This window comes from Neopsephotus bourkii, unplaced genomic scaffold (genome assembly GCF_033783945.1).
Source record: "Neopsephotus bourkii isolate Nb327-2 ecotype Australia unplaced genomic scaffold, CSIRO-AGI_Nbou_v1 NB_318, whole genome shotgun sequence".
Classification (NCBI taxonomy): Eukaryota; Metazoa; Chordata; class Aves; order Psittaciformes; family Psittacidae; genus Neopsephotus; species Neopsephotus bourkii.
Window position 1 is genome coordinate 4581054 of NW_026900826.1, and position 16477 is coordinate 4597530.

A 16477-nucleotide genomic window follows, 5' to 3' on the forward strand; every position below is an offset into this window, starting at 1 on the left:
CACCTCGGCCCGCGCTGCGCTCCTCGCCCGCAGCACGTGCTTGGCGCGAGCCGCTCGCCTCAAGCTGCGGCTCCGGTGGCTCCGTGAAGCGCGGGAGCCCCGCGGGTCCCCCTCAGGTAGGTCCGTGCCGGCGGGAGCACCCCCTGACGGGGGGGGGAAAACGGACTCCCCCCTCCCTGCCTCCAGTCCGGTCTCTGGCCTGAGGGGACTGCAGAGGAGCGCGGCGAGCCCTGCTGAGCCCTGGGGGCACTGGTGCTGGTGCTGCAGTTGTGTGGAAACACGCGTTCGCCTGAAGCGGCCGCATGCCAGAGGTGTTACACACGGAGCCTCCTCCCTGATCAAAACTGTTTATCAACTGCATTGAAAATGACTGGCTTTCCAATAAGGGTTTATTCTCCTTTACCTGGGATAAAAATGTCCACGTAAAATGTAAAGTATGGGGTTTGCTGACGTACCTGATTTCACAATACCTGACAGCTGTACTTCTTTACATACCTTCCTGCTGTATGGATAGTTGGTACTTTCCCAGTATTTGGAACACTTTTTCTGGGTGTTATTTGTGTAAAGGTTACGGTATCAATGTTGCTGCGGTTTGGCATTTACATTTTGCGAGTCTAACTAAAGTAGGGTTTTTTTATGCTGATTTCTGTCCTTCCCTAGGCATCGTTTTTATTTGTCCACAGTCTTTTACTTCGCAGCAGTCGCAGATTGCACGTACCTCCAAGTATGGCAGATTGACAGTGCTCTTGTGGGATCTGCTGGTTAATTTTGTGTAATCTTGCTGCAGTGTAACTTGTTATTAACAAGGTGGGTGTGAGCTCGTCTCTGTTTGGAGGAAGATGTGTCTTATCTGTGAAGAGATTTGCATTTTCTGCGGTGGAGCTCACTGTAGGCCTAGATGATTCTCCCAGGACTGCATGAGCTTTTGTGTAAGGCTGCCTTGTAATAGCATGTAGACTGTAATTATGGATGCGCGGATTGATGTCACCGAGTCAATAAAGGTTCCTAGGGGGAGATTGTCTGTATCGGAGATGGGAGCAGGGAATTCAGATTTAACCCAGTGCTCCAATTGCAAAAAATGAGCTCTGTTTTGCTGTTCATCCAAATTCAGCTCTAACATGCACTCGGGGCTTTAGTGAGTGGCCTACGAGAATCCTGTTGGACTGACTTTACACTTCTATACCTACACTGGAAATGGCTGACACAGCATCTGAAGGGAATCAATTCACTTGTTCAGGTGCTTATGCCAGCATCTCAAATATTCCCCCACAGTATATGAAAGTTCTCATTATCACACACCATTCACCTCCTGATAGCCGAGCAGCGATGCTCACTGGTTGTCCTTAAAATCATTCCAACATTTCTTCCTCTCAGAAGCTGGCATTAATTGAGAAAGTTAGGGGTACCTAGCAATAACCCTCCAGCACTGAAGTGGAGGTTACCAAGAAGAGAGACAGGCTCTTCACTGAAGTGTGTAACAGGAAAATGAGACTCTATGGTTGTTATTTGAAAGGAGCTTCCAACTGGCTACAAGGGGATAAAAATGTTGTTTTGAGGCTAAGCAAGCACTGAGACAAGAAACTGAAGAAACGTAGGATCTCCATTCAGGGAGATTTTCAAGACCCAGCAGGGCAAAACCCAGATTAGCCTGGCCCAAGTTCAGTGTTAATCTTGCTTTGGGATGTGGGACCTGCCTTCAAAGCACAGTGATTCTGTCATTCTGAAATGATTGTCTTCTTTTCACCAGTAACCAACCACAGAGAAACTCTTGCTCCCTGTACTCAGTTGTGAACAAGTGCTACTTTATAACTCACCCCGATTGATTGAAAGGTGCTTTGGTGAGATAACAGTAACTTCAATCACATGTGATATAGCACCTAAAAACGTTACTAAGTATAGAAGAGGTGGTTTGGGGAACTTCATAGGTTCTTTTCCTCCTGAATTCAGGTTAAAAAGGTGACTGAAAGAACTGTTCTGTACAACCAACCAGTGGGTAAAGGAAGTTCTTTTCCTAATCATCATAGGTCTGAACATTCCACACTGCATTCCGCTGTCAGGAGAGAAGTGTCAGTGAGACACAGATCCATGACAGAGCATTAACATTTACAGGGTTTTTACTGCCTCTTTTCACATCTAACTGCTGCATATCTCGGGAGCCACAGAGTAGCACAGCAGCCTGCTTTGGCAACATAGGAACAGATGCAAATGTGCTAATGAAAAAATTTAAACACCTCAGAGAAAATTTCTGATGTTTAAGGAATTTAAAAAAGAAGAAGTGAAAGATCTGTCCTGTTTGATTTTATGGGGGCCAGTATTTCATACCAGAGCAATAAAATTAGGAAAGAAAAAAGAAAGCATGACACCAGAAGGAAAAAACCTGGAAGCTGGCTGAGCTGTCTAACTGCTGCTTCCAGTACTGGAAGTTTTCCTCTCATGTAAGCCATATATGTTCTAACATAAAGCACACACAGCTTTCACCTGTCAGGTTACTGCAATTTATCAACTCATCACAGAAGATTTCTTATACAGCAAAACAGAAACGGACCCCTGTGCAATGGACATGGGCCTGGCGTCCAGCTGGCTCCCGCAGGAGCACACTATGTTGGGCCTGCATGGCAGTGCCAAGGGATGGCACGTGCACAGCAGCACCTGTGCAGGTAGGCTTCCTGGCACATGGACGCAGAAGCCAAGGAACCAGTAGCCTCTTTCCAACCTGGACTGAAAGCACTGAGCTGGAGAAAAGGGACACACTGGGGAAATTTGGATGTTGATAGCCTTAGCTCCTAACAGCCTTCCAGCATCAGTAGATTTGATTCCCCCACCTGCTGTGAGGGGAAAATATGAAATCAGTAACTCATTGTTCTAAAGGGCCCCTTTTCATGTTAAACAAAGTGCTAGTTCTACAGACCTGTACATGTTTCACAATATGACTGCGAAAAATAGGACTATTTATCAAAGCCTGAGACAACACTAAACTGGTTTTACACCTCTTCCTCCAGACTCATTTGTTCTCCTCCCCCGCATCTCCCTTTTTGAGGGTAGTAAAACTAAATGCATGCATGTTTATAAATCGCATAAAGCACAGAGATGTGCTTTTTATGCCTTTTTAGTCTAGCTGTTTGTGCAGTTGGTATTGCTCTGGAAAAATGTGTTACCAGGTCCCTTCTGGGTCTGGATGTAGAGAGATGTAGAGCATCTCTCTGCCAGTCTCGGGGATTGTAACTGTAACTGAAACAGTTTGAGCTCAAGTCATTGAAGCTATTTTAGTGCAAATTGCTCGCCTACTGGTGAATGCCGCGTCTGTTATGGTGATGTAAACCAGGTCTCAGCAGCCCACCTCCGTTTTGTCTCTGTGTTTAATCAACAAACATTAAGACTGTCTAAACTTCTGCATTAACCATTCATCCACATAATATAAGGTACAAAATGAAAACTAATTAATTGTCTGTTTCTGTTTCAACTTTAATCTGAAGTGAATACAAAAATGTAGGGGGAAAACACAGAACAGATTGCTTTATGTGTTAGTTCCTAAAAGAAATGAGATTTTTTTCTGTAGTCCACTGCATTAGTTTTTTTCTATATGATGCATGATCATCTTGAAAGCAAGTAAAAAGCCTGAGAATGATCATGCCTTTGTATAATCACAGCAAATCATTGGCTGATGAAACACATTTTTCTAAGCTTTGTAAGACAAGTTGTTAGAGAACTGATCAAAAAATATCTCAGAAATGTATGCAAGGGTACTCCAGTGTCATACCTATACTGGAAGAAAAACTCTTAGGTCTGAAACTTGGCGAGACTGATGTCTTTGTTTGAGTGCACACTTACCTGTACAACTCACAGATAAAATACAGCCAGGAAGAAAACCCCAAAACATTGATGCTCTCACATACTCTTTCCAACAACATAAATTACTTACAAAGCTAAAATTTGACATTTTAAAACTACAGAATTGTATGGCAAATATGTAAAATCAGTAAGTATAGTACCTGAACATTTAGCGTATGAAGACAGACACTGATGTCTAGGAACTTGAGTGTTATTGGTGTATTTATTTACATACCAAAGTACAAAAGTTTTGACAAGAAATCAGTGTGTGTTTATATATATGCATTAAAAATCTGTAATTTGATCCACAAATCACTACGAAACATAAAATTTCTTTCCCTTTTGCCGTCATGGTAAATAAAAGGGAACTTTCAGGTTGCAGTGTTAATATTATTAATACAATAAATTTTTAAAAGGGACAAATACATGTTTTTACAAACCTTTGTGAGCTCCTCTGCAGAATGGAGTGCCATTTCTCCAAGAAGTGGTTGCCTGCTGAGGAATGAATAGTGAAATGGGGACACTCAGTGGGGAAATGAAAGAAATGCATTTTCTTGCCCTGTCTGGATTATCGTATTGAATCCTTAACATTTTCCTGTTTATCATGGTTTGATGAAAAGAGAAGCAAGCATTTAATTCCTGCAGTTACTCAGTTCTCCAAGAGCCCTTTCTAGTTTCCTGCAAAGGCCACGCTGATCTTTGCAATAATTGGTTATGAACGTGCATCAGTGTGTTTATAAGTAATTAAATTTAGGCAAAAGCTCTGTCTGAGATCCACATTACAGAATTGCCAGTGAAATCTTTGCCATAGAACTAAAGCAGTGGTAATGCTGAATCGAGAGGTAGCAGAGCCTCTTGCAAAGCTGTTTGGGTATTCTCTCATGTCAGCCCTGTGCCTCAGCAAGAGCCCTGGACAGGCACAGAGCTTCCTGACCCATGTGTATCCCCCTGCTTGCACTAGAGGGAATCTTCATGGAAACAACTAGAGTCTGAATTTTGAGGTTTTGAGGTTTGTAGACTATGAAAGGAAAATACAACTAAAGCAGAAGAAAAAATTGAAATAACAGAAAAGCAGTCACAAACACCATTGTCAGAAAATACCATTAAAAAAACGCCACTGTGAAATCTTGGAATTCTGCCATCCTTTAAATCAAATTTAGTGACCTCTTTTGTTTATTGTGCAACAAAAGCAGAGAACACAAGAACAGGTAAATAAATATGCCTAAGTACCCTCTGACCTAGTTACATAGATGCTGCACTCACCTACTGCATGTGAGAGCAGCTTCCCTAATCCCCAGGCTAAAATTCACATGAAATCCAGGATTTCAATAGAAGAATGTGGAACTAATTTTTTTTTTTAAACATACACACTATCTGTCTGCAAACCCCAAACTGGATTAAATTGCTTGACATGCATTATGCCTGGTGGCTATGATTCGAATCGGAATCTACAGGCAGATGTTTTAGGGTGCTCTACATCTGTTCCTGCAGGAATCCTGTCATTTCGTTATCTGCAACTGCAGGGCTGGGCTATCAGTTTTGGCCCAGCTGAGCTGCAGAACAGAAACATCATCACAAACTCTTAAAACCTAGTTGAATGCAAAACCAGCTTGTGGAGTGCTTCTATTACAAGCTGTTTCCAGTCAACCCAATTGCAAGTGGCAACCTTGTCACTCAGGCTGAGACTTCCAAATCACAGGGTATGGTGCAAGCCAGCATTCTCTGCTGGGTGCTTGTCCCTTTTCTAGCCTGTGCTTGAAGGCTAATCTTAGAGGTAATCCAGTGTCATGCAAAGCTCAGAGCCATTACAATGGCAGAAGTGGACTCTTGGGTATTGACTGTGATTCATGGCTGTGCTACAATGGCTTCTGACATGCTGATCTTCACTGATTTTATCTTACCATAGGTAGATCACAAAGCTAGAAATGCAGTCTGTAAAAAATAAGAGGGTGCCTTCCTCTTCAATATAGTCATTCTTCTGTGAAGTGTTGTAAAAGCCAGTATCAGAATTCTCTCCTGTTATGAACCAGAGGTTGTCTTGCTTTTGATTTTGCAAAAGAATTTTAATTGAAATACTTAGAACTCAAGCTTGGAGTTAACTTATCCTTTGAAGTCGGCAATCTTGATCTCAAGGGATTCATTCTGCCTTGACTGTGAGTTTTGTGTAAAGCAAAGCCAGATTGTTTTATTTGGTAGAGGATGAGCAAGCTGTTACTGACTTTTAAATATTCAGGATCTATTCCAAAGCATGACGGTTGCTAACATGAATGATATCATTTTTAATGATTTTTTTTATTTTATTTTACAGTCTGTGCTATAAACTATCTCACTGCCAAATGCAATTGCATGACCTCATAGAGGGAAAGCTAAGAGCAAGGTAGTGCAGTGGACTTGGTTTAAGATAATATGAATGTAAACTGCAAAAAGTGAGGAGGCAGCATATATTAAGCTCTTTCACTCATCCCCTGGTGGTAGCTTTCAGCAGACCAGAGGGGTTCATGTCCTAGACCAGCACACTAAAATGCAAATTGTCAAAGGCTGTAGCGAGCTGCAGTGTGAGCAACACTTCTCCTGCTTTCATGTGGTGCGACCGCCTGGCAGCCTAGCCACAAATCTGCTGCTTTACTCATTAAAATAGTTGGGCTTTTTTTTTTTCCTAGTGTATTGCCATGCAGATAAAAGGGAATTCAAAACCATTCTATTAACATGACCTCTGGGGAGTCCCCAGTTTATTCCCAGCTAAAGCAGAATCCAGTGTTTTGGGCACTGATTTAAAACTTCCTGTGGAGCAGTATAATAGGAAACACATCTTCAGTCACCCACAGAAATTCAATTTTCATCCATAAGCCTGTGGATTATTATAGTACCCAGCTTTCCCTGGACCCACCTGGAGTGCTCATCAACTTCCAGTGATACTCAGCATCAATCCGGAGTAACCCTGAAGAACTTGGACCAATTTGCAGCACTGCGGGAAAACCACCTTGGCTGGTGGTTCTGACAGTAAGGGCAGAAGTCTCTGAAAGAGCAGCTGGTACCCAAACATCTGCCAGCCCCCGACCTCTGTTCCCAGCCAAGGGAGATCCTACAGACCAGGGACATCCAGACATGGTGTGTCTTTCATTCTGAATTTCTTGCATTTGCTGTATGTCTTAATGGGGCATTCCTCTGTAAATAGGATTTAAATGATGAGTTTTAAATAAAGCTTACTTTCCACTTTAATGTAGAAACAATATGGTATCTCTTTGTCAAATCTGAGCTTTTACCTGGGGCTCTAGCATGCAGTTATCTGCAGAGAGGAGGGTTCAAACCCATCCTCTTCATTGTGTGGGGAGGAGAGGTGAAGCCAAGCCTTCATACATGGATTACAGAAAGAGCAGGTCACTGCAACACGGACAACAACAGCATTAGTACCTACAGCTTGTCTTAATGACAGAGGATATGCTCTGCAGTCCAGCACCAATCCTGAGACCATGATTGCAGATGAATGAAAAAGGGGACACACACTGGGCTAAACAATGACAACATGACAAGATGACAACAACAAACAAGATAGCATAGGTTAACTACTGATAACAAATGCATATGCACCCCCAAACATAAATTCCAACTGGACTTACTTGTAAATATTACATGAAATAACTTAAAGAATAAAGGAAAGAAGACCAGATGTCTGTTTTCATTTGTAACAAAACGCAAAGTCTGGCTTTATGTGCAAAGGAGATCGCAAATCTGCTGTCACCAGAGCTCCACATTTGGTGGAGAACTGGGCTGGTTTTCAAGATGCACGTACTCAGTTTAGGTGCTGGGGTCAGTTCCTTTAATGTGTGGTGCTCTGCACATTATTAGCAGCAAAATAGCCGCACAGACTCCCTTCTTAACAGATGCCCATTTTACCTGCTGAGTGAAAGGATGACAGGGAGAGGAATTAACCCACAGAGAACTGCTGCTCACCTGCTGTAGTGCAGTTCCAAGGTATTGGTCCTTTCCTCCAAAAAACAGGTAAGCAAGGTCTGTAGACAGATGTCACTGATAAACTAAACAAAGTCACAGCAATGCTGTCATTTCAGTTGGTGCATACTGGTGTCAGAATGCAGGCAGGTAGCACAGCATCAGGTCACCAACCAGGGCAGTTTTAAAGCTTTCTTTTACAATAATAACTCCTTGGAAGATGAGAGTTCAGTATTTATTTATTGCTATTGAGGACACTGGACTGTAAAATGTACCCACACTAACCAGCAATAACGTAATCAGGAACTGCAGCTGGTTCCTGTTCTTGCCGAGAGAGAGAGCAGCATCTCTGATGGACTCCATTGGTAGAGCTTTCTTACCACTGACAGTCCAAGACCGAGTACGTCCTGGCTATCCAAAATTCTTTATTATCTTTTAAAAAATCATTTACAATTTGTAAGATTTACTTGTTTTTTACAGTATCTGTGTTAAAATACTGTATTATTTTTTCAGCATTGGTCATATTTTCTCAGTTACCTCTGAATAGCCATATTTCAGTGTTCCTAAATTTGAACATAAGGAGGAAAGAATTTTGGATTAGAGTTTGTTTTATAAATAGTTACCACAGCTGGTGCTCTAATACCCCCAGCAATAAATGTCATATAAGCTACCCAACCACGCAGAACTGTTCTATATATAGACTCTGCAGGTAAGAGCAGCTGTAATTCACAAAGAAGCATGATGAGGCTTTTTGGATTTCCTTTGCTTTCCAAGAATTCAAAAGGAAAAACAGACATAATGGTTCTAGTGTAGAACCTGGGCAGCCTGAAGCATCAGTGTGAGATGCTGCCAGGGCAGAAAGGCTCTGTCTCCTCATGGTGCTCACAGAGCACCTTCTCTCTGAGGGGCACCTGTAAATGACAGGACACATGCCTCTCAAAGAGGGTCAAAATTGGAAGTAAAAATAAATGTATTCAGGAACAGTCATTTCCTGGACATAGAAGAAAGTTAGTGAACATTTATTTCCAATCTTCAATTCCCAATACTGTGATTCAAAGCTTTGAAATACCTGTGAAATAGCTTTTTTTTTCCCATTATGCATAGTCAGTGCCAGCAAAGAGTCCTAATCTCTCAGGGAACAATACAGATGAAAAAGCAAAGTCAAACCAACCAAAGTATTGCAAGAGTTCAGATTCCGTTGCTGTTTTTTCTTTATTCTCCCTAGAGACCCTGTAAATAACAGCAGTGATTACTGTGCTCTCATTTTCAGTAGTGCAAGATTTGCACGGGCACTACTCTAAATCCAGCTCTGTACCTAACTCTCTAAACCACCTGGCCAATTTTTCAGTTGCTTTCAAGTGGCAATCAGTAATCAACTTGCTAGCAACAGAAACCTTTTAATCCCCCTAGGACATCATTTCCTCGCTGATTTAACTTGACTGACTCTTGTCTAGAACGCAGTCCTGCGTAAAAACAGCAGTTTGCCTTCTGACCGACAGCAACGGCACGTTCACAGTGTTCTCACACACCAGAATACTCGGTTCAACAGTTGGCAGATCTAAAACTGCTGGGAAAAATTCGGGACTGCAGCTTGCCAGACTTGAGAACAACTGCACTGAGAACCACATCTTCCACACCCAGCAATACAAACCAACACAGAGATCTTACATGGGTGTTTGACAGTGATGGGACACAGACAGAGTTTTTGGGTGGGAAATAATTCCGGGTATATAAATGATACATGAACACATGTTTTGGGAAGTTCTATGGATTTCAATGATAACGCATGTTCTTTTTATGATATGAAGTGCCAGCACCTCCCTAGCTGCTCAGCCTCCAATGAGGTGCTGCACTTACATCTCCCTTGGGTTTAGCCACTTGTCAGACACACTGAGAATAAAATATTTAACAAGTAGCACTTTTACTAAGGAAAACTTTTATTTCAACTGTGCAATCAATCAGTATTTAAACAGCAGTTTCATAAACATTTGGCATTTAAACTTCTATTACTTTTTGGCATGACCTTGGGGTAGTATATAAACAACCCTGGAGGGGAAAAATGAACCAACACACTAGGTAACATTTACTAGAATGCTAGAAAAAGAAATCCACATTATTAAACAAAATAGTTTTTAAAGGACATTAAAAAGTTACATTCAAATCAGGGCAAACATTAGCTTCCCTCATGCAATGGAATTCACGGAGCTGATCCCCTGAGACAAATATAGAATTAATACAATTCAGCTCCATCCTCCATTAGCCAGTCCGCCACTGCTGCCCTTAGGAGAAAATGGCACACGGAGTGAAAGGATCCAGAACACCACAATGTGAGATACATACCTGGCTCCTACACTGGCAATTCATTCAAACTTTAAAAAACCCAAAAGCCAAACAATTAAAAAGCAACATTTGTATATGTCCATTTTTCATATACAGTCAGTCCTTACTGAGAACACACCAGGCGGGTGCCATGGGGGTATATGCAACCATGAAAAGCTGAAAACTTCCAGGAGCACAGCTCGCAGTGAGCCAGAGGGGCCAACACAGCACGTGTTTACATCCCTTTGCAGTTGATGAGGACCACTCTCAGAGTAAATCTAGAGGAATTACAAAGAAAGAAACTCGCATTTGAGCAAAACTGAATTTGTGTTCTTTTCACCTGGGCCTCTACTAACAGAAAGCAAGTTGGTTTTGGAGGTGTATTGAAGAATAGTAGTTTTTGAAACCCATCTTCCAAAATACACACTTACATAAATAATATGTTTTAAACTTATATTATAGAAAGGCGCTCCTTTTTTCCTGAAAATTCTTCCACTTCAGAAATCGCTTGCTATTAGCAGAGCTGCAGTTGCAGCAACTAGTAAGTGTAAGAATAGTTCAAACTAAAAATGACCTCTAGCAATTACTAGGTGTCATTCTGCTTTCAATTTTACCAGAGAAACCAATTTATTTCTGTGAACAGCACCAGAGTTACACCTGTGCAGCTCCCAGCTGGTGGGAATGAGATTTCTGGCTAAACATGGAGGGCCCTACAAACATTCCCCATGTTCGGAGAGGGACTTTCCCCTGCATGCACTTCATTCCGTAATGAATAAAATGAGCCAGAGCTTCTGGTCTTAGGGCTGACAAGTGTGCTCTGAGTAACATGTTACCGAGACATAGCAATCCATGGTAACTATGCTTGTGTACGTGCAGGTGGCAGCAAGAAGCAAGTCATTCAAGTTGACTTAGTTTGCAATGAAAAAGAAGTAAATTGACCTGAAATGCTCAGTATTTACTACAGGCTAAGGCTGGATGCATGGAGAATTACAGTGGGCCTCTGATGTACCTCTGATGCATGGTATCTTGTTATCTTACAAAACCACATTTGCCAGTGGGAGTTTTAACCATGTAAGAATTTCTTCCTTTAGAAAGAATAATACTGTGAAGATTTAAAAACCCAACACCCCCAAAAAGCTGACTGTGTCTGTCCAGGCTCTGCAAACTGGAATAAAAATTCATTCCGTCACTGACTTAAAAAGAAACAGGATCAGGACCCTGATTTGAATAAAGAAACAAGATTTAGCTCACAGTCTCAAGCAAGGGAATAAAACCACAGACGGAATGAACTATGAAGAATAATCAAAAGCAGGTGAGGAAGTCTCTCAGTACTCTCTTTCCTGCTAAAATCTCATAAGTTGCATAGAAAATGCACAGCTAATACAGGAATTTATTAAAAATGATATGTTGATTTTTCAAGTTTCTCTTACAGAAACAGAGCTATCAAAAACACCCAAACCAAATGATAGGCCCTGTTCTACACAGCACACAGATTTCCAGTCCTCCTGGGTAACTCCTGAAAGATAACAATACTTTTTGCTTGTTAAATATGAAGAAAGTACACAGGTGCAGCTGTGGGCAGATTGAGGCCGCAGTTTGGATCAAGGTTTGGATCAAGGTCCTCCAGAACACACATACGCATTGCTGTTGCAATTAAGGGGCAGAGTCCTCCCTTGGAAACACTTTAGCACAATAGGCCAGTTTCGAGATTTCCTCTGTAAGTTTTCAAGTGACATCAACTGTAACATTATTGCTTTCTTTCTAAAGCACAAGGGTTGCATATACGCTCATTACACCAGCCATGGCTCTTTAGTTCTTACAACACTTAAAACAAAATCAGTTCACATAGTGTAACACTAAATTCCACATTCCTGTTCATCTTCCAGAATGCATTAAGTAATATTCATAATTGAAAAATTATATTGGCTTTTTCCTCCAGGACCCAGATTCTACAGACATAACCAAGACAAAAATCATAGGAAAACCTGCAGCCATCCTGCGGCTGTGTTCTGTCAGCTCTTCCAAGGCAAATGCAATGAACAAAGTTCACATACGAAAAACTGATTTCCTTAGCCACAGGTATAAACTTTTAAGAAAATTAGTAGCTGTAACGTCATATCTACAATTACGTGTGCTGGCTTCAGCAATACGAAGTATTTCAAATTTGAGCCCAATTTTGCACTGTTACAATCATGAAAGATTGATTCTGCTATTGAGTTCGAGAGAGCAAGTATCCATTTCTCCACAGTTTTTTGGAGATTGCTTACATCAGTGGAGTTTTCAATCATCAGACTAATTTTCTCGTGCAAAATCTTGTGCCAGATTACTGATAAGTCATGAGTTTTGAGACGAGCCTGGTTTTTGTTCTGTAGGAATCACGACTGTGACAACGGAAGCACATGAATGTAGACTGGGTTCTGGAGAAACTTACTATATTTGGGTAACATAAAAGTAAAGAAAAAGAATAATTAATGTCTAACTAAGCTTGCCTATATGCTGAGGTAACCTTAAATATCTTTGGTTTTCTTTATTTGCTGATTAAAAGTACTTTAATAAAACCTTAAGTTCTGGATGCACTGAGCTGTAATACACTGGATATTTTCAACTCTTAAGCTATTGAAGTAAGAGCATCTATATTAGGTTGACAGATTTTATATGGAGTCTATTTCTCTCAAATTATCCATGGGTTAAACTAGAGTGGGTGTCTGGAAGAAAAAGTTTAGGATTTAAAGTATTTACCTGTAATGATGGTCATAAAATTGTATCTGATTATCAGTACTTACAGCAAACAAGTCTTTGGAGAAGCAGTTACCATCTCTGCATATCGGCTCTTTCTGACTGAAACTAGTGAAAGAGGCTACTCTGAAAGATGAAGTGTGAAACTTTATGCTACAGTTACACATTCTTAACCTAGTTCTGATTAATTCACACTTTACCTAACTAGAAACAGTACTCTGCTGTACACTAAACATTCTGCCTGACGAGACCAAAAATAAATCTTTGGTGAAAAGGTTTTCTTTTTCTTCAGCAAGTAGATAAAAAACTGTTCAAAAATAATTTGTTTAATACTGTAATGTTGATCAACTACGTGCTGGAGAAAAAAATTACACTTGGAAGTCTTTGGAGATACCTGCTGGTATTATAGATTTCTTTAAAGGCTCTTGTAACAACAAGGTACTTAGAATTGTAGAAGCATACAACTCATCTATGCAACCAACTACAATCAAGAAGCCCTATTGTTTTTTGTTAGTAACTACTTATACAATAAAATGTATTCAGCTCTTCAAACCTATTGCTTTTGCCTAGTTCAGTAATTTTTGGACAGTATGTGGCTTCCTTCTCCCTGCAGAAAAGTCTTTGGTTCAAGATGATTTTTAAAGCATCTGAATCAACAATGTTACAAAAAGGTGAGCGTGCCCTGTCTGATTCAGAACTAGCAGTTACAAGGCACAGAACTACAGTAACCAGAACCAATTCCTCAGCACAAGCCAGACAGAACATTAGGGCTTATTGCGAACTTGTGAGCACCTTTTGATACATGAGGAACAAAACAGAAGTCAGCCTGCCCTACCTAGAGGGTGATGTCTTGGCCCCAGTAAAGTCAATGGGAGTTAAAAAAAAATACTTAAATGGAGCCCTATAGGAGTTCCTATGGTTGCTTCTCACAACGTTACAATTTAAACATTTTTTTCAGTAAAAACATATGCCTGGGGGTTTTCTTTTTTTTTCTTTTTTCTTTTTTTTTTTTTTTTTTTTTTTTTTTTAGTAAAACAGGGAAAGGGGAGGAGTGGAGAAGGAGACTCGATACTGGATATAGATGCAGGCAAGGTTGTAACATTGGATGGTTCCAGCCTCCTCCCTCTCTCTCCCTCTCTCTTTCCTATTAAAAAACAAAACAAAACATGATACCCTGTCAGTTTGCTCCACGTTTCTGGGAGGCAGCTCAAAAGTAACAAACTCTTCCCTGAGTACAGGAAAAAACAACAACAAAAAACCCCAAAAAACACTGGAATAACTTTCAAAGGAGGTAGTATAAAACAGGAATTGCATGGGTTCAAGGCAGTACTTGCCTCTTTCAACAGACTCTTCAACTAAAGCTCTAGCCTTTTTATTTCTTATGGTAGCCTGATCAGAGTTTTAGATCAGCATGTGGGTAAAGTCACTCCCTGAGCTAACAGCACACTAGGTGAAGGCAAGGAGCAGGGTTGCATCCTAACAAAGCTCTGAGACATACCACGATGCTAGCAGTGCTCATCAGCACTTGAAGCTGGGTAAAAATGAAGTATAAAATTCATGACACAGTTTACTTAAAACATGTAAGAAGTGTTTAAGGCATCTTTCTGTACTCAAAAGCAAATTTACGAATTCTAAAAAGGCATAAGGCAAATCAGTAATTTCTAATATATAATGCAAGGCACCATTGCTAAGAAGTACTGTGATACTGGAATACTCAGCATTATCATCTATTCCATGACTCTCATGCAGAGCCAAACTGTTTTGAAATGCTGAATACTTCTTCATTTTGCCATGCTTTTTAGCATTAACTGTCATTAAAGGGGAAGCAATTGTCACTGTGGGGAACCCAAAACGTCCCAGAGCCCTAAGGATATAGTATATACCCTGGCAGCAGTCACTGGCACAAGTTTCTGAGGAAAAGGCACTGTCCTAGGCTTACTGGGGTCATGAAGAATCAAGAGGTACAAAAGATTTCCTGTGGCTGTATACGTGGAAGCACCAACTCCAGTTTTCCCAGCTTTTAACATCCTCTGTGTCAACCACATTAAATCATTACATTTTATACTCTGAGGTTTCCTTCTTTTTAAAGACAGAGCTTCAGCTAAACAATCTTGTTCGCCTACCTATACAACTCCCTGATCACTGAGCGCACACGTGCACACACGCATACATTCTACACACAACTGGGGAAGGGAAAACAACCCAACAGACAAAACCAAACCCAAAATAAAACAATTCTACTAGGAAGTATCATCAGTTTCATAGCTGAGACCAACTAGAACACACATGAGGTAAAGCAGTCATCGTTCAGAGTTCACCTCTCGGCAAACTGAGGTAGATAGTCAGCAAAAGGGCCAACAGCCTTCCCTTTGCTCCAGTGACATATTTTTAACGTTAGTCAGAAATTTTCACTGTCCTTTCACATTTGTTGACCACTGAACATTCAAAACGAGTGAGTTTTAAAAGCAAATCAAAACAAGAAAAAAAACCCAGAAACAAAAAAAACATTCAACAGAAACCTGGGATCACCTGGTAGGTTAGCCAGGCTTTCCACGATAAAACTTTGGCTCCCTGTTCATTGTCCTTCGAACAGACATACACTGCATGAATGTCTGGCCTGGCCCTAAGGATGTCAGTTTTGCACCGCAGAGCACATCTGAAGAGGTGAGGTAGGAGTCTGGTCAGCCGCAAACAGCAGAGGAGACTCTGTGCAGTTACTTATATCAGAGCTCATCACATTCACACCCAAGTCACTGCTTGCAAAAGGACTGGTAGTGGGAGGGGTGGCACTTATCACAGAGGAGTGGTGTATCTCATCGTTGGACTCATGAGAAAACCTTCCAGAGTCACCGGTCTCGTGGCTGCCTTCGCTGTTGGCGGAATGCTCTGTATCAGCAGCAATACTGAATGACACCTGGAAATTAGACTGCTGGCCAGGAGAGCTGGGGGAGTCATCCTCACTGATCAGCACCGTGGTGCCTGGCTGGTACAGACACACTGCCTGGGCAAATCTTCTCTGAGGCTGCGTAAAAAGCAGAGAGAAAAAGGTTGTTCAGGCTGTGAAAAGCTGAGCTAGAATTTGATTTTTTACTGCATTTCCTATCTCCTATTCCTCAAGAGAACCTCTAACAGTGTTGGCTTGAAACAATTTGGGCCTTTCTACAGGAGGTTAAAAAGAATCAATCTCAAGTCTTGCTCATACTTTTCTCTTCCATAATAGATGAAGTAATCCCTTCTAGCTAAGCATGGCTAATCAAGAATGATTCCACTGGAGAGACCTGATGGCATTTAAAAAACATACTTGGCAGAGCTCTCTCCCGTCCCTTCATGCATATTCTTTAAGCATTACTCCTTGAGTGGTAACAAATACTTTTTTTATAGAGGCATCAGAAATATGCAGCTACTTCTGGAAATATTTTGGAATACTGATTTACAATATGTGTATCAAGACTTCCTTAAATATACAAGAGCACAATACAGGTTGCAATCCAAGAAACATTACTTAGATGCTCCATAGGTGTGAATTTGCATGATAATGTTCTGGATTTAACATTTTAGCTTTAAACAGTTATTTTTCTCATCCAAATAGCAAACGTCTCCACAGTAACCATCTGAGAAGCCAGACAGTTCTACACAGATTCTCAAT

At 41.0% G+C, this 16477-nt stretch overlaps 1 protein-coding gene across 1 annotated transcript in view; it reads right to left on the bottom strand.

Moving 5' to 3' along the window:
• Positions 1 to 11706: 11706 nt before the first annotated feature.
• PRTG (protogenin) overlaps positions 11707 to 16477 on the bottom strand; it is an 82288-nt gene continuing 77517 nt past the window's right edge. The window contains exon 20 of the mRNA XM_061347466.1: positions 11707 to 15853. Coding sequence (XP_061203450.1) covers positions 15464 to 15853 — 390 coding nt within the window. The 3' untranslated portion in view covers positions 11707 to 15463. The remainder of the gene's footprint in view (positions 15854 to 16477) is intronic.